The following is a 24,694-nucleotide window of genomic DNA, read 5'->3' on the forward strand; positions in this document are numbered from 1 at the left end:
TGAGTGTGCATTTTATTCTTTACTTGAGTGGAATGTGATGAGAGTAGACTTCATGTTTTTCTCTCACCTCCCCTCTTTATCCCTCCACTAATGAGTCTTTTGCTTGCCTCTTTTATGAGAGATAATTTGCCCCATTCAGTTTCTCCCTTTCTCCTCCCAATATATTTCTCTCTCACTGCTTGATTTCATTTTTTTTTTAAGATATGATCCCATCCTCTTCAATTCACTCTGTGCACTCTGTCTCTATGTATGTGTGCGTGTGTGCATGTGTGTGTGTGTAATCCCACCCAGTACCCAGATACTGAAATGTTTCAAGAGTTACAAATATTGTCTTTCCATGTAGGAATGTAAACAGTTCAACTTTAGTAAGTCCCTTATGACTTCTCTTTGCTGTTCACCTTTTCATGGTTCTCTTCATTCTTGTGTTTGAAAGTCAAATTTTCTTTTCAGCTCTGGTCTTTTCATCAAGAATACTTGAAAATCAAAAAAAAAAAAAAAGAATACTTGAAAATCCTCTATTTCATTGAAAGACCAATTTTTCCCCTGAAGTATTATACTCAGTTTTACTGGGTAGGTGATTCTTGGTTTTAGTCCTAGTTCCTTTGACTTCTGGAATATCCTATTCCATGCCCTTCGATCCCTTAATGTAGAGGCTGCTAGATCTTGTGTTATCCTGATTGTATTTCCACAATACTTGAATTGTTTCTTTCTAGCTGCCTGCAATATTTTCTCCTTGATCTGGGAACTCTAGAATTTGGCCACAATGTTCCTAGGAGTTTCTCTTTTTGGATCTCTTTCAGGCGGTGTTCTGTGGATTCCTTGAATATTTATTTTACCCTCTGGTTCTAGAATCTCAGGGCAGTTTTCCTTGATAATTTCATGAAAGATGATGTCTAGGCTCTTCTTTTGATCATGGCTTTCAGGTAGTCCCATAATTTTTAAATTGTCTCTCCTGGATCTATTTTCCAGGTCTGTTGTTTTTCCAATGAGATATTTCACATTACCTTCCATTTTTCCATTCTTCTCTCTTTGTTCTGTGATTTCTTGGTTTTGGAAAAAGTCATTAGCCTCCATCTGTTCCATTCTAATTTTGAAAAAACTATTTTCTTCAGTGAGCTTTTGAATCTCCTTTTCCATTTGGCTAATTCTGCTTTTGAAAGCATTCTTCTCCTCATTGGCTTTTTGAACCTCTTTTGCCAATTGAGTTAGGCTAGTTTTCAAGGTGTTAATTTCTTCAACATTTTTTTGGGTCTCCTTTAGCAGGGAGCTGATCTGCTTTTCATGCTTTTCTTTCATCTCTCTCATTTCTCTTCCCAGTTTTTCCTCCACCTCTCTAACTTGATTTTCAAAATTCTTTTTGAGCTCTTCCATGGCCTGAGCCCATTGGGTGGGCTGGGACACAGAAGCCTTGATTTCTGTGTCTTTGCCTGATGGTAAGCATTGTTCTTCCTCATCAGAAAGGAAGGGAGGAAATGCCTGTTCTCCAAGAAAGTAGCCTTCTATAGTCTTATTTCTTTTCCCTTTTCTGGGCATTTTCCCAGCCAGTGACTTGACCTCTGAATATTCTCCTCACACCCACCTCACCTCCTGATCCTCCCAGCCAAAGTTTGGGGTCTGAGATTCAAATGCTGCTTCCAGCCTTAGGGCTTTTGGTGGGGGCAGGGCTGCTATTCAGTGTGAGATTATGTTCAGGTGGTCAGGTTGGGGCAGGGCCGCCTCTCAGGCTCAGTTCCCTCAGGGGGTTTATGCACAGACCTTCCACAATGGGTCCCGGCTCCTGTCCCCTTGGGGAGCCCTGGTCTGCAGCCGCCTCTCAGCTTCTACCTCCCGGGGGGGCCTGAATTATGGGGGCACCCCACTCCCCTCTCGACCCGCCAAAGAGACTCTCTCACCGACCCCCGTCACCTGTAGGTGGAGGGACTTGTGCAGCCGCTGGAGATCCCGTCCCTGAAGTCCACTCGGATCTTTTCCTCTCGGTGCTGCGGCCGCGGCAGGGCTGCACTCAGCTCCCAGTCCCGACGCCCAGTCCGCAGCACGAAGGACCCCCCGCGAGAGGTTTGCAGGTCTCTCCAGAACAGAAATCTCCCTCGCTCCAATATTCCGTTGCCTCTGGGTGCAGAATTCGCCGTGAGTTACTCCCCTGTAGCCGTTCTATGGGTTGTGGGTTCGGAGCTATGTGTATGTGCGTCTTTCTACTCCGCCATCTTGGCTCCGCCCCCCCAAAATACAGATTTCTAAAAGTTAATTAAGTTTATCTGATTGATAGCACCTCGAGAGTCAGCCACCGTCCTCTACTAGCTCCACAGTATTCCTTTGGCATTTTCCTTGGATCCCAATGCTTTCCCCCTCCTGGCATCACCCTTTCAATCTCTATGGTGCTCATCTACTTGGAGTACTTCTCAGTGAAAACATTGTCCTAGGTATTACCTGGCCTGCTTGTTGCTTCAGTGGCAGCTTTCCAGGGTTTTGTTGCCATCAGTACCCTCCAAAATTACCTGGGGAGTGGACTACAGGGCCAGGCAGCCACTTCAGAGGGAGAGAGATCGCCACTTCAGGAGCCAAGAGAGAAAGTCATGAAGGCCAGAGGTAGTAGAAAGAGTCCACTGCAACTGTGCTCAGCTAGTGGGGCCTGCCTGCTGGAGCTGTGGGGTCCCATGAATCCCCTGATTAATAAGGGTAGTTCTTGCCATTCAGAGTCACTCTTACCTACCCTACAGGCACCATATTGATCACTTGGCTATTGTGCTAGGAAATTTTGCCAGTATGCTGACCTGTTTCCTGGCCCTAGACATCCTCTGCAGGTCACTGCCTGGTCTAGGTGATCTCTTACTGCTGGGCACCTATATAATGGTCCTGGCAGCCTTGACCCACTATCCTTGGCTAGTAGGCACTTCAGCATTTGGAGTTCATGTGCTATCATGAGTTCTGTGCTTAAGCACCTTTTCCTATGAGAAAGTGGCAGTGAGGGCTAGGGTGCCTTTCTGGCTGCAGGTATTACCATCCACACAAGTTATCTGCTAGGGGCTTTTGACATATTCCTCCCAGCAAGTGTCTATTGGGCCTTTCACCAGGGCCAAGGCTGCATGGACATGTGCAGTCCCTGATGAGCCCATAGGAATTTTGTTTTGTTTTGTTTTTTTTGGTGGAACTCCTCTTCCTTTTCCCACTCTGACTCTCCTGGGAGTAAAGTAAGTCCATCCCTCCTGAAGCAACACATACCTTAATCCCTTTGGGGGACTAAGCTTTGTCCCACACAATTTCCATCTCTCAGGGATGGACCAGGTACTAGTACCAGACACAGAGACCCCACCCCACCTTCAGGGACCTTTCTTTCCCAACCAAAAAAATACCAGACCTTGAGAGTAGAGGCTGAGGACCAAAAAGGGTTTCTGATGCTGTCCCTCCTGGGGAAGGGTTTCCTCTTTGACGCTCCTGGAGTCAACCATATTTTTTTACTTGCTGTTTCACCTGCCAAGAATACTGTCTCCTCCCCTCCACCTTTTGGTTTCTCTGGTATCAATCAAGTCTCAACTAAAGTCCCACTTTCTGCCGGAAGCCTTTCTCAGTCCCCTTTAATGCTAGTGCCTTCCCTTTGAGATTATCTCCAAGTTACCCTGTATATATCCTGTTTGTATGTATTTGCATTTACTGTCCCCATTGGACTATAAGCTTCTTGAGAACAGGGGCTCTTTTTTGCCTTTCTTTGTACCTCTGAGGATATGCCTTCCTAAGGTCTGTTTCCCCGGGAGATGGCCAAGTTTTTGTGATGCTTTGTCCTGATTACCTGATTACCTTCCAACAGCAGCTTCTCAGCTTCTTTTGGTGCATAATCATCCATGTTATGACAACTGAACATAAGTGAACCTCAAAGTTCTAGGCTGACTCTTCCTCTCTTCTCTTTCTATACTATCTCAATGGGTGATTTCATCAGCTTCCCTGAGTTCAATTATCTCTCTGCAGATGATTCCCAGATCTGTATATATCTAACCCTAGTCTCTTTCCTTAACTACTGTCATTAATCTATGACTGTCTCTTGGACAGATGCCTGAAGGCATCTTAAATTCAACATGTCCAAAATAGAATTCATTATCTTTGTCTTCAAACCTTCTGCATTTCCAAATTTTTCTATTAATAGCAAGGGTACCATTTTCATCCCATTTACCCAGGACTATAGTTTTGATGTCATCTCTGATTCTGTTGCCAAACAACATCTCTCATATATGTCCCTTCTTCCCACTCATACAACCACAATCATAGTTCAGAACCTCATCATCTCTTACCAGGACCATTATAGTAGGCTTCTAATTCCTACTACCGCCTCTCATTCCAATCATTTTTTCCCATTCAGCTGCCAAGATGATTTTTCTAAGTATAGTAACAATCTAACAATCATGTCACTTCCTTGATCAAGGATTTTTAGTGGCTCCTTATTACCTCCAGAATCAAATATAAACTCCTCTGGCTTTTAAAGTTCTATATAACCTGGCTCCTTCCTACTTTTTCAGGCTCCTTATATACTTCTATACATTTCAGTGAGACAGGTTTCCTTATAGCTCCTTAAGTGTGACATTCCATCCCCCATCTCATCTCCATACTTTTTTTACTTGCTGTTTCACCTGCCAAGAATACTGACTCCTCCCCTCCACCTTTTGGTTTCTCTGGTATCAATCAAGTCTCAACTGAAGTCCCACTTTCTGTCAGAAGCCTTTCTCAGTCCCCTTTAATGTTTCCCTTTGAGATGATCTCCAATTTACTCTGTATATATCCTGTTTGTGTGTATTTGCATTTACTGTTCCCATTGGATTATAAGCTTCTTGAGAACAGGAGCTCTTTTTTGCCTTTCTTTGTACTTCTGAGGATATATCTTCCTAAGGGCTGTATCCTCGGGAGATGGCAGTGAGGGGCAGGCAAGTAGAAATGAGACCGGAAACAAGATATGGGGGATACCACACTACTCTACCTAGGACTCTTGAGCTTCTCTGTCCTTTTACGGCAGTTGGTATTTAGCTGGTGGTGGGGTATTAAGACCCTTCTCTACAGGGGTTGCTGCCCTGGATGATAGCTGTGGTGGCCAGGCTGGAAGCAGATCCAATCTTATGTGTAGAAGGAGGGATGTTGTTTTTCCTGGTGGATGAAATTAAATTGCCATGGTGTCCTTTAGGAAACCAGTCCTTATAAGCATGACCCAGTAAAGGAGGCAAAGTGTCATGGCTGGGAATGGAGGTCTTACCTTCTGGCCTCAAGTTTCAACCTGTTTGTGAGGGGTGCTTAACATCTGAGGGGACTGAATGAAAACAATATTTAATGAGCTATATCCACAGAAACCCCCTGTGTCCTACTCATTTTGTTAGAGGGATCCTTCCATACTACTCAAATTATAAAATGAAAAAGCAACCCTGGTTAAAGAGTATTACAAAGGGTGAACATCTGTTGGATAGCATTTGGGGACTGATATTAGGTGGCCAGTTGCTTTTCTAATGGTAGAGCAAGTAGTATTGACATTTCAGGGAGCATGAGGCCCTAGAAGCCTACTGGTGGTTTGATCTGGCCATCCTTAGATGCTTATCAAAGGTTCACTTGGGTACCTATCAACTGAGACCTTTGAAAACGTGGGCACCAGTAGGACATACTGGCCTGAGGAGAGAGGCTGCTCCAGAGCCTGTTGTAGATCTTTCAAGGCTGTATGTAGCCTCTTCTGGGATCCACTTGAAAGAGGAAGACTTGTAGGGTACTCAGTAAATGGAGGACATTGGGATTTCTAGGTGGGGAATGTGGGTTTTCCACAAACCAGAGTCCAATAAATCTCTGAACTTTTTTAAACTATAGGGAAGCTAGTGTTAATATCTTCTTCTGAACTGTGTCTGGAATCATCTATGTTCTTCCTATCACTGGATTTCTTTTAAACATTTTAAAAAAATAAATTTATTTTTTATTTTTTAACATTAAATTTTTTTTAAGAAGTTAAAAAAGGATTCTTCAATTTGCACTCAAGAGTTTATCAGTTCACTAGAGGTAGACAACATTTTTCATCATGGGTCCTTTGGAATTTTCTTGGATCATTGCCTTGATCAGAGTTGATTATTCTTATGATAGTGCTGTTATGGTCTACAATGTGCTCCTAGTTCTGCTCACTTCACTTTGTATCAATTCATATAAGATTTCCCAGCTTTTTCTGAAATCATGTCCAGATACTATTTCATTAGTGTAAAGGGAGACGAGAATGTTTTCAGGAAATGGGGTCTCTGCCTACCAGACTGGCCCTATTCTCACGAGAATCGAATAAAAGAACTTCCTGTTAACATTTTGAGATGCCTCTGAGTAGTCAATTTGAGTAGGGGTCTTGCCATCCCATACAATATATACATATATTGATATCTTGATATATCTATATCAAGATGACTGGGAGATGGCCCCAGATGCAGTGGGAAACCTTGGCCTTTTTAAGCTAGGATCTATACCAAGTCTCAGATTGACTGAGGCAAGGCCCATTCAGTGATTAAGGATAGGTAAGAAACGAGGCAAAGAATGGTCTCTTTTACTTAGTCAAAAGAAATAAAAAGAAAGTAAGCAATCTGGGAGGGGAAGACCCTTAGGGTTTCTAACTAAAACAGAAACAGTTGCTATTTACATTTACTCTGAGCCTTCAGGGCCCAAACAATAAGCAGGTGAGTTTGGGTTGGGACCTTATTGTTGACCAGTCCATGAGAGCCAGAGTGATTTGGGTTTAAGGTGTAGTCCTTAAGAAAGAAATCTAGTCAGTCAACCTCAAGATATGTTGCAAAGTTTCAGGGATGAAAATTTACATTACTTTTGCCAGAGTACCCACAACTAAGGGTATTATACCCTATGTGGATAGAGGGAGAAAGAAGAGAGGGGAAGGCTTTCTACGGTTAACTCATTTGAACCTCATAACAATCCTGTGAGGTAGGTGCCATTATCCCTATTTTCAAGTTGAGGAAACTGAGGCAAACAGCAGTTAAGTGACTTGCCCAGGCTGAATTTGAACTCAGGTCTTCCTGACTCCAGAAACAGTGCTCTATCCACTGAACCACCAGTTGCTTCTAAGTAGTGTTAACTACACAGTTTGATTCAGACAACTCCAAGGGTATTTATTTGGCCTTACCCAGAATATGTGGCGTAAAGTTCTCCATAAATATTCCTTACAAATATGGATTCCCAAGAGCTCAAGATACCCCTTCTCTGAGGGAGAGGTATTAGATAATATCTTGTTTCCACCAATCACCATTAAATAACAACTTGTGTTACAAAGTCCCTCATGAAACTAGGGTGTCTTGACAGACCTGTTGGGGACCCTTGTTATGACAGGCTACTGGTGGTTAATAGCCCCCTAATATCCATGTAGAGTTTAGGCTTGGGTGGGCTGAAAGGCTCTTATTGTCCTGGTGCAAGATGTGATATACTTTACTAGTACTCTCATAGGCTGGTGATCCATTTCCTCCTTATCAACCCCTTGTTTTCAGAAGCCATACCTAAAGTTCCCTACAGGAGAGTGTGTTGTTACCTTCTGCTCACCTAGACAGGCAGTGAGTATAGGCCTTTTTAAATGCTATTCCCACAGCACTTATTTGCATTAGGAGTCATCTAATCACCCTCAACATAGGCTGGTCATAGAGCACGGTGGGCCATGGGGAAAGGCTTAGATCCAGTCAACCAAATCTCTTTTAGCAATCCAATAGTCAACTGGCTTTAACTAGAGCTCATCTTTATGGGGATATATCTGTGCAACTCCACACAAAAGAAACAAAAGACAGTCCCCAACTGAGAACTCACTGATTTAACTGACTTTGCAAAAGTACATCTTCTGTAAGGTCTCCCAGTGGAATGAAACTCTGTTGTAGAGAGGATTTCTGAATTAGGTCCATCAAATCATATTCTCCACAACCATTGCTCCAATTCATTATCTTACCATGATTCTCTGAATTCATATTAATCATTGTACAAGAATATATTATTACATTTGTGTATCACAATTTGTTTAACCTTTCCCCAATCGATGGTCATCTTTTCCAGTTGTCTATTGTTTTTGCTACCACAAAAAGTGCTATAAATGTTTGATGTATATGGGACCTTTCTTCCTGTTTTTGATCTCTTTGGCATATGCATATGCCTAGCAGGGGGATCTCTGAACTTTTCTTTCCTCTACACATTTCCATCTCCAAAGTCCTATTCTAGGCAAGTCCCAGATGCCAACAATTTGGTCTTGGCACTTATAGACAAGGGCAGTCGGGCTTGTATCTGCCTTAATTGGCCACATGCAAGGTATAACCTAAAAAGCACCAAAAAGGTATCATCTGTCTCCAGATATCTCCCCCACTAGTTTGCTCTCCCCTCTCCCAGACTTTTCACCATCAAAATTGTTATTCTGAATTGGTTAAGGTGAAGGCATTATCTCCAGAAAGTCTGTTAAAATGTTGGGAGAGAAAGAGTATACCTGGAGGTGGAGTCAGGGAGGCTCTTATCCCTCTTAAACTGACACAGATTTCTGTATGTTACACTATCTAGTTGATACAAAAGAAGACAGAGCCTAGCCCTAAAGTTATATGGCAATACCACCTTTAATGGATATAACTTTCACATCCATCTTCTTATTTTATCCTGACAATTTTGTGATATAGGCATATTTCACATTCCCATTTTACAGGTTTAGGTAGCCTGCCCCAAATCATGGAAATATTAAGTGTCAGAACCAGGACTCAAATACGGTTCTTTTGAGTATAAAACCTGTAGCCCATCTATTAAACCAAGCTTCTATTGCATAGAATGAGGAGATCAAGAATCTGGAAGTTTCTGCAGGAGGATCATGGTAACAAAAGGCCATGGGAACTTGAAAGTGCTAAGACCAAGAGGATGTATAGAAGAGAGGAGAAAATGTGGGTGAAGGTTTTCTTTTTTGGGGGGAGGGTTGAGACAACTAGAGGTGAAAGGGGAAGAAAAGGTCTGAAAACAAACTTTCCTTACTTCACAAATTTATCTCAGTCTGGAGAGGCCCCTAGGGGAGCTTAATGCGGAGAGCAATCTGTAGGGAAGATATTTGGAGACAGCTGTCTTTCCAGTGCCTTTTAAGTCACACCAAAATTTCCAAATTTTTTTTCTTTGGGACCCCCCAGATATCTACTCACTGCTTGTTTCTCTTGGTTATTGCTTGAGAGATGAAAACATGAAAAAAACCAACTGAGTTTCTTCCCATGGTCCTGGAGCTTCGAGGAGTCTGGCGGTCAACATTTGGCCACCAGAGGGCCCCTGGAACCTAGATTTTGTCCTCGATGTTTGTCAGTAGATGGCTGCTGTAGTCAACAGTTTGGTGATTATTCAGGTGAATGGGTTCCAGCCTAACCCCTCACTCCCCACATTCCTTCAGAATAAGGAATGTATTTTTGGATCAGGTTAAAAACAAACATTAAAAGAACTCCCTAATTTGTAAGATTTAGAAGTAAACTATCAAGATTTCAGAAAATTTAATTCTACCCACTTTTAGAAAACTTACCTTCACTTTCTCCAGTCAATTACTTCACACACTCTCTTCCCATTTATCAAGTCATGATACTGACTTCCGATACTGGCCTACTTATGATTTTGCCTCTACGTGTACATACATTTGGATAGTCACAGAATCTGAGAGTAGGAAGTGACTTTTCTTGATAGGCACCAGGAGCTGAGACCTGAGTGCCTCAGATCAGCGATCACAGCTTCGAGTACTCTGTCAATCATGACATTCCTCTTTTTCTCCATCTCCCACCTGTAGCAGGGCCACAGACCCTCACCTTTGGGTTTCCTTTAAAGTAGTGACTCTAAGTTTGAGATCTTGGTGGGACCATTTTCTTGAGAATCACTGTGCCCATAGCACCTGCTGGTCATATAGACCTTTCCTTCCTGTCATGCGTCCTATCCTTAGAAAACTAGAAACTGATTTAGTTCAGGCAAATTGTCCCTGGGAGGGTGGGTTTTTCTGTGAAGAGGTCTTATAGAATTTTTATGGATCTAAAGCAATGCAAAAGCTAGGCTTCAACTAGAAAAAGGACTGGAGGTTGGATAAGAATTATTCTTAAGCTGCCTTTCATTTCACCTAAAATGTGAGTCATAAACTTTTGAGGCTCTATTCATATTCTTCTATTTACTGCTGAAAGAAGAGAGGCAATCCAGTGGAATCAGTTCAATAAAGGAATACATTCCACAAAAAGTCTCCAGAAAAGTAAAAAAACCACAGGACTTGTTGGCACAAACTGCTGTCAAGTTAGGTCTCTCTTATCCTGTATTTGTTTACTTGATAAGCATTCCTCCATTTGGGTTGTAGATATAAAGGAGGAAAAAGTAAAGTAAAATCAGCAAATAAGAAATTATTTGAAATTAAATTAAATAGGGAATTAAGTTTAAAAAAGGAAGTCCCAAGAGCCCTATGGCATTTATGAAAAGCTTCCAGATGTTTACATATATGAATATCAGTTTGTGTATACTTATGAATTTTACAGCATTTAGTAAGCCTTCAAGTGCTATAAAATGTGTCATCATTATTTCCATATTTCTATGTATATCTCTTAGGGTTGTTTTAATTTGAATTTCCCTGATTATCAGTGATCTTGATAACATTTTCAGGTAGTTACTGATAGTTTATATTCTCCTACCAACAAAACACAACAGGAAGAGATAAATTCCATGTGAAATAACTACCTGTTAAGTCACACACAGAAACTCTATGAACATAATTGCAAAACATTCTTCGCACAAAGATGGATCCAAATAATTGGAGAAATATTAATTGCTCATGGACAAACAGAGCCAATATAATAAAAATGACAATACTACCTAAATTTATTTAATTCAGTGCCATAAAAATGAAACTCTCCAAGAATTACTTTACAGGGTTAGAAAAACTAACAAAATTCATTTGGAGGATAGTTTGTATTTTCCTTTGGAAAACTAGCCTTTGACCACTTGTCCAGTGGGGAATGGGTCCTAATCTTATATATTTGTGTTAATTCCACATAGATGTCAGGCTTTTGTTAGAGATAATTAATGCAAATATTTTCCTGGATCAGTTATCTTTTCTTCTGATCCTAGATGCACAGATTTCACTGGCACAAAATCTTTTTAATTTTACATAATCAAGATCTATTTTTTCTTTTATGTTCACTTCTATCGTGTCTCATTACCATTTTTCCTATTCATAATTGTGAAAGATTTCAGATATGAGCTTCTATTCTCACTTGTTTTATGATATGACTTTTTATATTTAGATTATCTCCCCATTTGGAATTTACTATTTTAAAAGTATAAGATGGTCCTGCATGAAGTGCTCCTACCACTTTTCTGCCTGTGATCATATAATCTTGCAGCTTAGACAGTCAACAGTCAACAAGCATTCATTAGATGCTTCCATTACCTGCAAGACCCCACAGATTTTTCTGGGTGTTCCCCTCCTACTGCAAAACAGTGAACACTAGTTTCATGGTGACTTGATTTTTAATGTCCTTTGATGTGGAACATAGCCAAAAGCTTTTGCAAGTTCATGTATTATCTATTAGTTTACTGCTTGTCTAAATGTATAATCATCACTCCAAGAACTTGAGTTCAGTAAGTATGATTATTAAACCATTTAGCAAGTATTAATTACTATACTATTTCAGTTTGGTGTGGCATAGTTTAGAGTCCCATTTCAATACCCAACTTTCATAACATCCTGTGCTGTACTTGGAATTCACACAACAAGGTTTGTGGATAATCATTTCTATTTTTCCACAGGGATTCTTCTGACAGGCAGCTGTGGGGTAGTGCAGAAATGTCAAACACAAGGCGCACAACACTCTCAAGTGTGTTGGAACCAGATTAAAATGTAATTCAAAAATATTTAACAAAATAAAAGTACAGTAAAACATTTGGTTCATTTCAGTTGTGTCCGACTCTTTGTGACCCCATTTTGGGGTTTCTTGGTAAAGATCCTGGAGTGGTTTGCAATTTCCTTCTTCAGTTCATTTTACACATGAAGAATTAAGGCAAACTGGGTTATTGCTCAAGGTCAGAGTTAGTGTCTGTGGCCAGATTTGAACTCATGAAGACGAGTCTTCCTGATTCCCAGCCCAGTGCTCTAGCCAATACACCTCCTAGTGGCTCTCAATAAAACATAAGTAACATTTAAAAATTAAGTCAATATGTGTCTAGCAGGCATCCTTATGAATAGATAAGTGGCTCCTATTTCTATCTGCATTTGACACCACTAGTATAGTGGGTAGAGGGGCTGACCTCAGAACCAGGAAATCATGGGTTTGAGCAATATCTCTGACACAGGCAATATGGCCCCCCCAAAAATTGCTTAACCTCTCTGTGCTCTATCCAACTATGAGACTAGAAAATGCAGAGGAGGTGCCAAACTGCACTAGTAGGGGGTGTTTCTTTATCCGGGATTTCCTTATATGAATGAAATTATAGGTCTAGTTATGTTTCCATGTAGGCATAAGATACTGACCTAGACCTATTTTACTAAACTACTTTTTGGTTTTCTCAGTGATTCTTGTTGAGTAAAGGATCCCTTTTCCCAGGAGTTTGTATACTTGGGTTTATCAACACTGGAATACCATGTACATGCATTTCTGTATCTTTCTGATCTAGTCTGTTACACTGACCTACTTAAATTTTTTTTATCCACCGTCAGATCATTTGGATAACTATTACTTTGTAACAGAGTTTGAGGTCAAGTATAATCAAACTTCCTTCATTACCTCCCTTGATATTCTTTATCTCTTTATTCCACCAAATAAATTGTATCATTTTGTTTAATTCTATAAAGCATCTCTTTTGCTAATGTTAGTATAGTATGAAATCTGAATGATAATTCAACAAGTATCATTTTAAAAAAGTAAATTGATGGTGTGCAGCTATGAATACTAGGTTTTCATTCATGTACATTTTTATTTGTGTAAAAATTGTTTTGTAGTGGCTTGTGTTCTGGCAGATTACCAGATGTTTAATGCATCATCTTGTTCTATTAAATGAAGTTTCTTTTATCTCTTCCTCCTGAATTTTGAGAATCCAGAGAAGCTGAAAATTTTTAATGGATTTTGCATCTTAATATTTTACTAAACCTATTAATCTGTGTGTCCACATTTATTTATTAGTACTTTCAGGCTTGATTACTATATGTATCTCTATGCATATACATCTCTGCATACATACTTCTTGTGCTTACCAACATTTTTTTTGATGTAGTATTTGTATGTAGCTGGGTGTGTGCATTTGGGTACATGTGAACATATCCATATTCTTGTGTAAGCATTTGAATATCTTCGTATAAATATTTGATGCATGTAAGCACACTGATGTTTGTCTGGGGGCAGCTACATGAGAATTATGAAAAGGTATAGGCATGTGTTGATGTGTATAAATATGTGTTCCCTATGTTCTTAAGTTGACCTTTGCTTGTTGCCAGTAGTCTTTTCTGGTTATGTTTATTTTTATATCATTTTAAAAAATTATGTTTGGGGGGGCATCAGTTTACAAACTCTCTACTCAGTAAGGATTGAGGGGCCGGCATTCATTGGTTCAGAAACAACTTTTGAACTAATTCAATGTTCAATAAAGAGATTATGCTAGAGATCAATGTGTCATGGATGGGAAGTTATCAGAACATGGGTTTTAGATAATTGCTAAGGTTACTTCTGGCTCTAACATTCTATGATTTTTGTGATTATTAATTTCTTTGGATTACACAGTTCTTCTTGTTCATCAGGACCAGTGGTTCAAAATTGACCACGGGTGTAACAGAGTTGAGCCCTTATGGGTTTTATGCATTGGTTTAAATCATACTAGCTAAACAGAGTAAAAGCTGTCTGGTACTACCTTCAAACAGTCTTCACAAATTCCCAGATTCTGTACTATTAATGATACCACTTCTTCCTACACAAAGATGCTGCTGCTATGACCCTGCCTTCAGCAAGCTATGTGTGCTTTGAGGAGTATTTTCTCCCTAATGAGGAAGGGTTTGTGATGATCCATCCACACTCTCTTATCCAGTCCCTTTGTCAATCAATCAATCAACAAGCATTTATTAAGCACCTACTATGTGCCAGGCACTGTGCTAGGGATACAAATACAAAAGTGAGACAGTCCTTGCCCACAAGGAGCTTACATTCTGCTGTGATCCATGATACAAAATTCTGAAGCAGGGGTGCAGAGTGTAACATTGTTTCAACACACCTGAGGATTAAATCTACAACCTTACTCTTATTAGTATCTTAATGCAACCAGTTGAATTAACTAACCCATAGAACACCACTTGAAAGTATTTGAAGTGGCTTAGAAATTCAGGGTTTTTTCTTTTTCTTTTTTCACAATTTGTAAACAAACCTAGACCTTTTAATTATCAGCTCACAGAGTTCTTTCTTATTTTAGCTTTATTGTGTCCATCATTTTTAAAAAATAGTGCCCCCCCCCTTCTCCCTTTATTTGGTTACTATAGCTAGGGCTGTGGATTTATAGTGCATTCCAGTGGAATTTTTAATAAGTTGATTGTTGTGATCCAAGAGTAATCCAAGTAATCCAAGCAGCCTCTCAAAGGCACACATCCAAAAATTATCGTAGGCATGTGTAGAGTGTGCACCCAGCCCATACTCTAGGTGTGCCTACGACAGCTCTTCATAGATTTGTCTGTTATTGTTATTCTTATGTAGACAAATTCTGTACTTTACGATCTAGTGTTTCTAAATTTGAAACTCACTTATAAGAGTTCCCTTACGAGGTTTGGATTTTAGTACTTTTTTAATATTGCCATTGTATATGCTTGTATAATTTATCTCCCCAACTAGAATATAAGCTGCGAGGAGGTAAGGAGCAGGTCATTTTTGGGGTGACTCTCTTAGGCACAAAGTTGTGCACATAGTAGATGAACAATAAATACTTGTTAATAGATGTAGTTTCTGAGGGATCAGAGAGATTTAAGTTCTAACAAAGATTATTAAACTGAGGTACAGAGAAAAAGTAGGGTTCATTTACTAAGTGACACTGTTGAGACTAGAATCCAGAGTTGCATGCAACAACTAGTTCTGGCTGGGCTCAGCATCAGCAGTTGTTTAAAAGGGGAAGTTTTTTGATTGAACTTGGGCAGAAATGATTGTATTCAAGCTTTTTTTTCAATTCTTAAGAGGTCACACATTCCATCAAAGCGAGATTTATCGCAAGTCACACATTGCAACATGCTTCAAAGCTTTAGCTAACGTGAAGGAAGGAGAACTGAAAAGGAATGTTGGTAAGAGTTCCATTCTGGTTGCATCTCACTAGTCTGCAATGTTGAGTCTGGGGCAGGACTAGATCCTAGAGGCCCTGCACGTGACAGCATTTAACCTCAGATTTTTAGGACCTAATAAGTTTAAACATTTTTTCAATTGAACTAATATTTGCAAACCTTCTGGCAAACCTCTTCCACCAATCTCTACAGTCTGGCAAAACATCACCTACCTGCCCCACTGTTTCCTACTTCCTATGATAATTGCTGCAAAGAAGCCTTGCCTAAGTAAAACAGCAACCAGATTTCCCTTTTGACTGCCAGCAGTTCCTTCCCATGAACGCACATTCTCTCCTTCGTATCCTCTTATAGCCTCAGAGTGCATGAGAAGAAGAAGAGGCTGGAAGAATACAAAGGTTTTGCAGAATATAACTAGAGCTGCGTATTTTATTGGAACCTCAGTGTTTACGTGTAGAGACTGATGGTGGGGAGGGAGGGTGGAAAGGAGCTATTAGCAATGGTCAGCCAGAATCTCAGGAACTATCGTGGACTTAAGGGCCCATAAAGAGGGAAACATCTGCTATAAGGACTGCAGCTTGACAAATGATTAGAGATCCAGTGCTATTTCTTGCATGTTAATGTTGTGGTCTGGGAGTCCCATCCCCATCCTTAGCATGGGTCCATGTGTAACGTAAGTACATAGATGAGTTACAAGGTCAGTGTTGGTTTAGTTATCAATCAATAGGTCAAGGTCCCCATGACTAAGCAATTCCTATTTGGGTGGGGGAGAATGTCTCATGGGACATTAGAGAGGAATGTTAGCATTTGTTCGTGTATTTCCAGTTCTGCTCCCAGATATCTTGGCATTCCCTACTTTGGGTGCCCTTATTATCCCACTGGTATGGTCTCTGGTATGACATTTCATATGGCTGATCGTAAGTGTTGTGCTCTGCTTCTGACTCTGTTTCTATCTCTATTTCTGCTCCTATAGCATGTCGCGTCTCAATCTCAATCTCAGTCTCAGTCTCTGTTTCTGGCTCTAGATCAAACTCAAGTTCTGGCCCCAGATCCAACTCGGCCTCGAAGTTCGGGTCCATCAGTGTCTCTAGCTCCACTCTTTCATTCAGGTCAATAATATCCGGCTGTATATCTGGCTGATAGAGGTGTTTAGGACTTTTCTCTTTCTTTGGTGATGGTAAACTTTCTCCACTGTGTTCAGAATGGCTCGACTTCCCCTTTAAGTTTTCAGGGTGAAATGCAAACAATTACTTGGGTTATAGTTTTCAAATACATTTAACTTTTTAGCTTAAAAGATATACTTAAAAAATACACAATAATTTGTTTTTCTGGATATTCCCTACAAAAGTACAATAGTGAGTTTCTCGTAAAGGACAATGCATCTTACCTTAGCTAGCTCTTTACCCTTATTGGTAGTTACAGAAATCTAGTTGATTGATAATCCTAGCTATTAATCCACAAATGTCCTCACTTACCTCTCTATCCAATTTAGACCCCATAATTGACCACATGACCAATAATAGTCTTGCTGGTTTTCTAGAATCCATCTAACTCTTGTCCTTGCCAGTTCCAAACTGTGGGTAATCCTTCCTTTCAGTCTTCTCTACTCCAGCTCCCAAGGAGTCACACATTGTTAAGGAGAAAAAAGCCATGACTCCAGGCTGATTGGTTTACACAATTTAGTAAACTGTAATTCATACTTCCTAATGACATCTGGACCCACACTGCTTCGCAGGAACCCTTTATTTACCATTTATTTACTCTCTATCACATTCTGTAGAGCTTGTTTCAAACCTTTTTCACTTCTCTCAAGTTGCCAATTCCACAATGGCTTCTTTACTTTTGGCATATAACTTCACCTTCTATTTTACTGAGAAAATGGAAGCCATCTGACATGAACTCCTTCAGTTATTTTCTGTTTATATTTCATAATTGTTACTTTCATCCACCCTCTCAACTTTTGTCTCAGAAGTATCTCTACTTTCTAAGAGCTCTACCTGTGTTCCTGATCCTATTCTCTTCTTTAAATTGTTTCATTGATTATCTATACTCTCCTTCTTCTTCAGTCTCTCACTTTCCACTGGTTGCTTCTCCTCTGTCTAAAAACATACTCAAATCTTCTCTGTACATCCTCTTCATCTAGCTACTACATTGAGCTACTATTTTATCTCCAAACCTCCTTTCATAGCCAAACTCCTCAAAGAGTCATCTACACTTAACATCTGTACTTCTTTCTTCACTACCTTCTACTCATTTTTTAACTTCTTGTAACCTGGTTTCTACTCTTACAACTCTACAGAAACTTTGAGGTTAGCAATAACTACCTGAGAAATCCAATGACTTTTTCTAACTTCTCACTCTCCTTGACTACTTTACATTTGATTTTGCTGATTACTCGTAATTGTCCTTTGGCTTTGATGAGGCTTCACAATTTTCTTTCTTTGACCACCTCTTTGTCTACTCATCTGTCTCCTTCACTTCTTCCTCCTACAGGCTAAGGTTTCCTAAGGTTTTGTCCTTAGCTCTTACCTCTTTTTTCCCAGCACTTTCTCACTACCCTCAAAGTTTCAATTATTACCTCTGTGCAGATGACTCTCCAGTATATTTCTCTCATCCTGACCACTCTCCTAAGTTATAGTGCATTTCTGATAGTCTGCTAAATATCCTAGAATTAGATATCCCTGCTGCTATCCCAGTACTTCAAATTAAACATTTTTTAAAACTAAATAAACTATTTTTCTCCACCGTATCTACTTCTCCTGTTGCCTTTAATGTCCCTGCCAGCATATTCGTCCAGGCATTCAGGCTCAGAATTTTGGGAATCATTTTTTATTCAATTAATTTCAAGTAATATTTGTTGGTACCTCCTATAATTGTATTGTTAATGTATTTTTGCTTAATTCAAAGATCTTTCCTACCCATTAATAGGGCCATATGACCTGCTTAAATCACATGGAAGCCTAAGTCATATGTGGTGGAAAGAGCTTGCTGAAAGGGTGGAACAGGAAGGGTGGAACAGAGCTGGGAGGAAGTTGGTGAGAGTAGTTAGGGGGGGAAAGAGAGGACACAGGCAGGCACAGATAATTTTGTGAGTGTTTGCTTGTGGGAACGCCCCAGCAGTGGGGAAGGAGAAGGCTTGGGAATGAGGTTGTCCCCTGCAGTGTTAATGTATATTGACTTCTTGGTTACTATGATGGATTTAGCTTTCTGGTGTTGAGATTTGGCTTTCTGGCATCTGAATAGATGTTCTTCTTCTGCCTGCTATAGGGAGAGTCTGTTATACTTTGCAATTTAGAACTATATTGGCATATTCATAGTTGCTGTCAGTGCTGTGAATATTGCCTTGGTGATACATTTGGTGTTACAGGATACGGAATCTCTATTTGGAGGCAGAAAGGCTTTAAAGGAAGAAACAGATATCCCAGGATGGGAAGATTTACCTTATTCCTCCCTAGCAAGGGAATGGGCCCTGGACCCTTTGAAAATTGGGAACCAAGAAGGGAGAATCTAGATATTTGGAAAGATATTTGCAAGGAATACCAATAAAACCAGGGAAAGAACTGGCAGGGGTATATAGGAGAGGCTGGATTTTATTAATAGGTTACTGTATTATGTGTGAAAGCAGAGATGAGTTGCTAAAGGAAAAAATTCAGATGGAAAAAGAATTGGCTAGTTTGCATGAGAATTCTTAGCATTCAGACTCTCCTTTAAAAGAGCAAGCTAGGGGGTTTTAGGTGGAAGAAAAAACTGTTTAGCTCAGAAGAAGAAGGGATGGCAAAAGAGGTGTGCATGCCTTTGAACAGATCCAGCCTAGTTGCCACAGCAATGACTGCCAGGAGAGTGTGTGGGAGGAAAATGTAACAAAGCCAGAGGGGGAAAATGAAACAATGTTAGAGAGGGAGACTTCTCTGGCAGGAGCACACCCAACACTAAAGCAAAAACAGGAGAACCAGCGGGGCAACACAGAGATAATTAAGGATTTTACTAAGCAGGAGGTCACAGATATTTTCAGTTGGTTTACTCAAAGATGGGGAAATCATTAATAAAATCATTAATATCTTGGATGGTGAGAATCAGTGATGAAGGGGCCAGAGGAGTATCTATAGATGGAGTGCACTCCTTGAAATTTATAGTTAGTAGACAGAGTCCTTTTGTATAGCAAGCTTTTAGGGATTACAATATGTAAGGAGGTAACAATAAGACTAATCTGTTGGCTTTGGCTAAAGTATCCTACTGACTCTATGTGGGATAGTTGAGATAGACCTTGGTATTTACTTAGGGACTATCTGAGAAAGTTAAAAGAGGAGGTAACGAAGACTGCCATAATGATCAGAAACATAGACATTCCCTTTTCAGTTTCCCATAGGAATATAATAGTAAAGATGGCTCCTCTTGCTTACATGCACCTAGTTCTGACTCTAATAATTGGGGAAATAGGGAACTCTCTTTCAGAGGTGCTGACAAGATTTCACAGTTAAGTGATTTAAGGGACTATGAAAAAGATAAATTTTTTCAAGAGAAAAGAGTAAACATACAGCGGATTCAAAGTCAGAATAGATTGACAAGAAAGAATTGTTTACTGCTCTATTGAAAGCAGGGGTAGATTTTTGAAGAATAGATGGTATTCCAACTAATGAACTATACAAAATGTACTGAGAAAAGGGCTTGATACTAGATGGAATAGAGAAGTAAGAATTGCCCCCTACTGATCCTCCTGAACCATTGTATCCAAATTTGTCACACCTTTGGGGAGAATAGGAAATTGGTCAAGCCCCAGCTCAGATTAAAGAAATACACAGATGGGATTACAGACCCTATATCAATTTGACCAGGTAGTGGAAAAACAGATCAAATGTTGTAACTAGGGCATTAATAGATACTGGGGCAGAGGCCTCTCTTACAAGTTTAAAGATGGAAGTCCTATCACCATCACAGGACTTGGAGGGGCTGAAATATCAGTCAGGCAAGTCAAACTAATGATGAAAATTGGACAATTACCTAAGAAAGAATATGCCGTAGCAATTGTACCAATACCTGAATATATCATTGGAACAGATATATTGAGAGGTATGTCTTTAAATTTACCTGAGGGGAAATACCAATTTGCAGTAAGGAAGACAGGAATTAATACAGTTTTAGTGGACCCAATCATTTTACCTGAACCTTCTGAAGTAATTACTTTAAAGCAATATCATATACCAGGTAGGCAAGATGAAATTATCAATACTATAAAGGAATATGTTGAGGAAGGAGGGTTTGTCCCTACAACCATTTGATGGAAATAATCCTGTCTGGCCAGTATGAAAGTCAGATAGGACATGGGAGGATGACAGTGGATTACAGATGATTGAATAAGGTGACTCCTCCCTTGTATGCTGCTGTTCCAGATACCATTACCTTAATAGAAAGGATCCAGAAATATGATGGGACTTAGTACACAGTTATTGATTTAGCCAATGTTTTCTTTACTGTTCCAATATATTCTAAACAATGGGACGAATTTGCTTTCACTTGGCAGGGCTGACAATATACTTTTCCATGTTTGCCACAAGGATATCTGTATAGCCCCACTATTTGTCATAGGACTGTGGCTGAACATTTGGATGAATTAGAAACTACTGGTGTACAGCTTACCACTACGTAGATGATATTATGATACAGGAAAAAAATGTAAAAGAAGTGGAGAAGAGTTTGACACTTTTAACTGAGCATATGAAAAGCAACAGGTAGAAAATTAGCCCTGCAAAGATTCAAGGGTCAGCTCAAACCATGTGATTTTGGGGTATACAATGGAATAAGGGGCTGTGAGAGATTCTCCTGCAAGCCCAACGAAAGAATTAGGATTTTCCTATCCCCACCAATAAGAAAGAGGCCCAAAAGTTTATAGGATTGTTTGGATATTGGTGACATCACATACCACATCTAGGACAAATTTTGAAATCCTTATATAAAATTACTAGGAAAAAATATGAATTTGACTGGGGACTTGAGCAGAGTAAAGCTTTTGTAGAATACAAAGCTACTATACAATTGACCCTAGATTTATGACCTATGCAAAGTGGCCTGGTGGAAGTACACGAAACTGTACAGCATAAATATGCTAACGAGTTTATGGCAAAAACAACAAAGCCAAAATGAACGCTTAGGATTTTGGACTAGGAAACTCTTCATCTGGAGTTCAATATGCCCCTTTTAAAAAGCAGTTGTAGGAGTGGAGCCAAGATGACAAAGTAAAAGCAGGAACTTGCTAGAGCTCTCCCCCCAAACCCAGTGAAACACCTGAAAAAAACAATTAAAAAATTCTGAAGTTGCAGAACTCACAGAATGATGGAGTGAAGCAAATCTCCAGCCCAAGACTACCTGGAAGGTCAACAGGAAGTGTCTAACGCATCAGGCTGAGAGGAGAGCACAGTCTAGCATGGGTCATGTTGGCACAGCTGGGACCTGAGCAGGCCTTAGGGGGACTGAATCACTGGCACCAGTTGTGGTTTCCAGAGTTCATGACCCCAAAATGCCAAGGACAAATTGGAAGGTCAGTGGAAAAAAACTGTCGGACTTCTGTGAGAGAGTAGAATGGTCCAGCCCCAGCTCCAGGATGGTGGAGGGTGATGGAAGAACCCAGGACAACTGCAGCAGTAGCGGGGGAAGCACTGTTTCTGGAGCTCTAGGCCCACAGATTGTGGGGGATCCACCCCCTCTGGAAGCAGGGGTTCAAAAAGAGTTCAAAAGTCAAGTAATTGACTGGGGAAATGAGCAAAAACAGGGAAAAAATCAGACTACAGAATCTTACTTTGATGATGAGGAAGATCAAAACATACAACCATAAGGAGACAACATAGTCAAGACTCTTCATCCAAAGCCTCCCAGAAAGATATTAATTGGTCTCACACCATGAAAGAGCTCAAAAAGGATTTTGAAAATCAAGTAAGAGAAGTAGAGGAAAAATTGGGAAGAGAAATGAGGGTGATGGAAGAAAATCATGAAAAATGAGTCAACTGTTTGCTAAAGGGGGCCCAAAAAATGCTGAAGAAAATAATACCTTAAAGAACAGACTAACACAAATGGCAAAAGAGATCCAAAAAGCCAGTGAGGAGAAGAATACTGTAAAAAGCAGAATTGGTCAAATGGAAAAGGAGGTCCATATGCTCACTGAATAAAATAATTCCTTAAACATTAGAATGTAGAGATGGAAGGTAATAACTTTATGAAAATCAAGAAATTATAAAACAAAACTAAAAGAATGAAAAAATAGCAGACAACGTGAAATATCTCATCGGAAAAACAACTGACCTGGAAAATAGATTCAGGAGAGACAATTTAGAAATTGACTACCTGAAAGCCATGATCAAAACAAGAGTCTAGTATTCCCTTTATGATATACATATTGTGCTGATGCCTAAACCAGAAAGAGCTAAAACAGAGAAAGAAAATTATAGACCAATTTCCCTAATGAATATAGATGCGAAATTTTAAAATAAGATATTAGCAAAAAGATTACAGCAACTTATCATGAGAATTTGATCAGGTAGGATTTATATCAATAATGTAGGGCTGGTTCAATATTAGGAAAACTATCAGCATAGTTGATCATATCAACAACAAAACTAACAGAAACCATATGATTATAGCAATAGATGCAGAAAAAGCTTTTGACAAAATACAACACCCATTCCCATTGGAAACATAGGAATAAATGGAGCCTTCCTTAAAATTTTAAGTAGCACCTACCTAAAACTATCAGCAAGCATTATATGTAATGGGGATAAGCTAGATACATTTCCAATAAGATCGGGGGTGAAACAAGGATGTCCATTATCACCACTATTTATTCAATATGGTACTAGAAATGTTAGCTTTAGCAATAAGAGAAGAAAAAGAAATAGAAGGAATTAGAATAGGCAAAGTAGAACCTAAGTTATCACTCTTTGCAGAAGATATGATGATATACTTAGAGAATCCTAGAAAATCAAGTAAAAAAACTACTTGAAATAAACATTAGCAAAATTGCAGGATACAAAATAAACCTACATAAATCATCTGCATTTCTATATATTACTAACAAAGCCCAACAGCAAAAGATAGAGAAATCCCATTTAAAGTTCCTGTAGACACTATAAAATATTTGGGAGTCTACCTGCCAAGACAAACACAAATACAAAACACTTTTTGTACAAATAAAGTCAGATCTAAATAATTTGAAAAACATTAGTTTCTTGTGGGTAGGCCGAGCTAATATAACAAAAATGACAATTCTACCTAAATTAATTTACTTATCTAGTGCCATGCCAATCAAACTACCAAAAAAAGTTTTATAGAGCTAGAAAAAACAACAGAATTCATCTGGAAGAACAAAAGATCCAGAATATCAAGGGAATGAATGAAAAGAAATGCTAAGGAAGGTGGCCTAGCACCTTAAGATCTAAACCAGATTTTAACTTGTATTATTAAGCAGCAATCATCAAAACCACTTGATACTGGCTAAGAAATACAGGGGTAGATCAATGGAATAGGTTGGGTACACATGACACTGTAGTCAATGACTACAGAAGTCCACTGTTTGATAAACCCAGGGACCCCAGCTTCTGGGATAAGAACTCACTGTTTGATAAAAACTACTAGAAAACTAGAAAATAGTGTGGTAGAAATTGGGCATAGACCAATGCCTGACACCATATACCAGAATAAAGTCCAAATGGGTACACAATCCAGGTATAAAAGCTGATACTATCAACAAATTAGGGGAGCCAGGAGTCAAATAATTTAAGGCATTATTTGACAAATAAACAAATAGTTTATTTATCAGATTTATGGAGAATGGAGGAATTTATGACCAAACAAGAGAAAGAGAACATTATGAAAGGTAATGCACTGTCCCTACTCTGACACCAAGTGATGATCCAGTACTAGCAAAATGGGTCCATCAAATGGCTGGCCATTTAGGGGTCCAGGTTGCACACCAGTGGGCACAAGACCAAGGTATCAGTATCTCTCATTCATTGTTAAAACAAGTAGCAGAGGAATATTATATATGTCTAAAGAAACTGTTCCTCGGGTAGTAACTGGAGAGATAGCAAAGGGAAAAGTACCAGCCTAAATTTGGCAAATAAATTATATTGGACCCTTACTCTAAGATAAAGGATGCAAATTTATATGTATTTGTATAGACATTTATTCAGGTGTACTAGTGGTTTGAATGTGACCCAGAAAAACACCTGTAAAACTCTAGATACTATAAGTTTATATTATGGAACCCCAATGCAGATTCAAAGTGACAGTGGGTCCCATTTCAAAGGTAATAAAATGAAGAGATATTGTGTATTAAACAATATAGAATGGATGTATCATCTTCCATATTATCCACAAGTGTTTGAGTTAAGTGAAAGAATGAATGGATTATTGAAAGAACAGTTAAATAAGCTAAGTTCTAATAAAACATAACACTGAAAT

General features: G+C 39.4%; 1 protein-coding gene and 1 long non-coding RNA gene across 10 annotated transcripts in view; one reads left to right on the plus strand and one right to left on the minus strand.

Moving 5' to 3' along the window:
• LOC140526012 (uncharacterized) overlaps nucleotides 1-11,899 on the plus strand; it is a 25,858-nt gene extending 13,959 nt beyond the window's left edge. Inside the window, exon 3 of the long non-coding RNA XR_011974204.1 lies at nucleotides 11,758-11,899. This is a non-coding gene — a long non-coding RNA (uncharacterized lncRNA). The remainder of the gene's footprint in view (nucleotides 1-11,757) is intronic.
• The window catches only part of SLC26A8 (solute carrier family 26 member 8), a 185,013-nt gene continuing 172,145 nt past the window's right edge, over nucleotides 11,827-24,694 (minus strand). For all 9 annotated transcript variants that reach the window (XM_072641882.1, XM_072641881.1, XM_072641887.1 and 6 more), the window contains one exon: nucleotides 11,827-16,464. In XM_072641882.1, coding sequence (XP_072497983.1) covers nucleotides 16,048-16,464 — 417 coding nt within the window. In that variant the 3' untranslated portion in view covers nucleotides 11,827-16,047. The remainder of the gene's footprint in view (nucleotides 16,465-24,694) is intronic.

This window comes from Notamacropus eugenii, chromosome 2 (genome assembly GCF_028372415.1).
Source record: "Notamacropus eugenii isolate mMacEug1 chromosome 2, mMacEug1.pri_v2, whole genome shotgun sequence".
NCBI classification, from domain to species: domain Eukaryota; kingdom Metazoa; phylum Chordata; class Mammalia; order Diprotodontia; family Macropodidae; genus Notamacropus; species Notamacropus eugenii.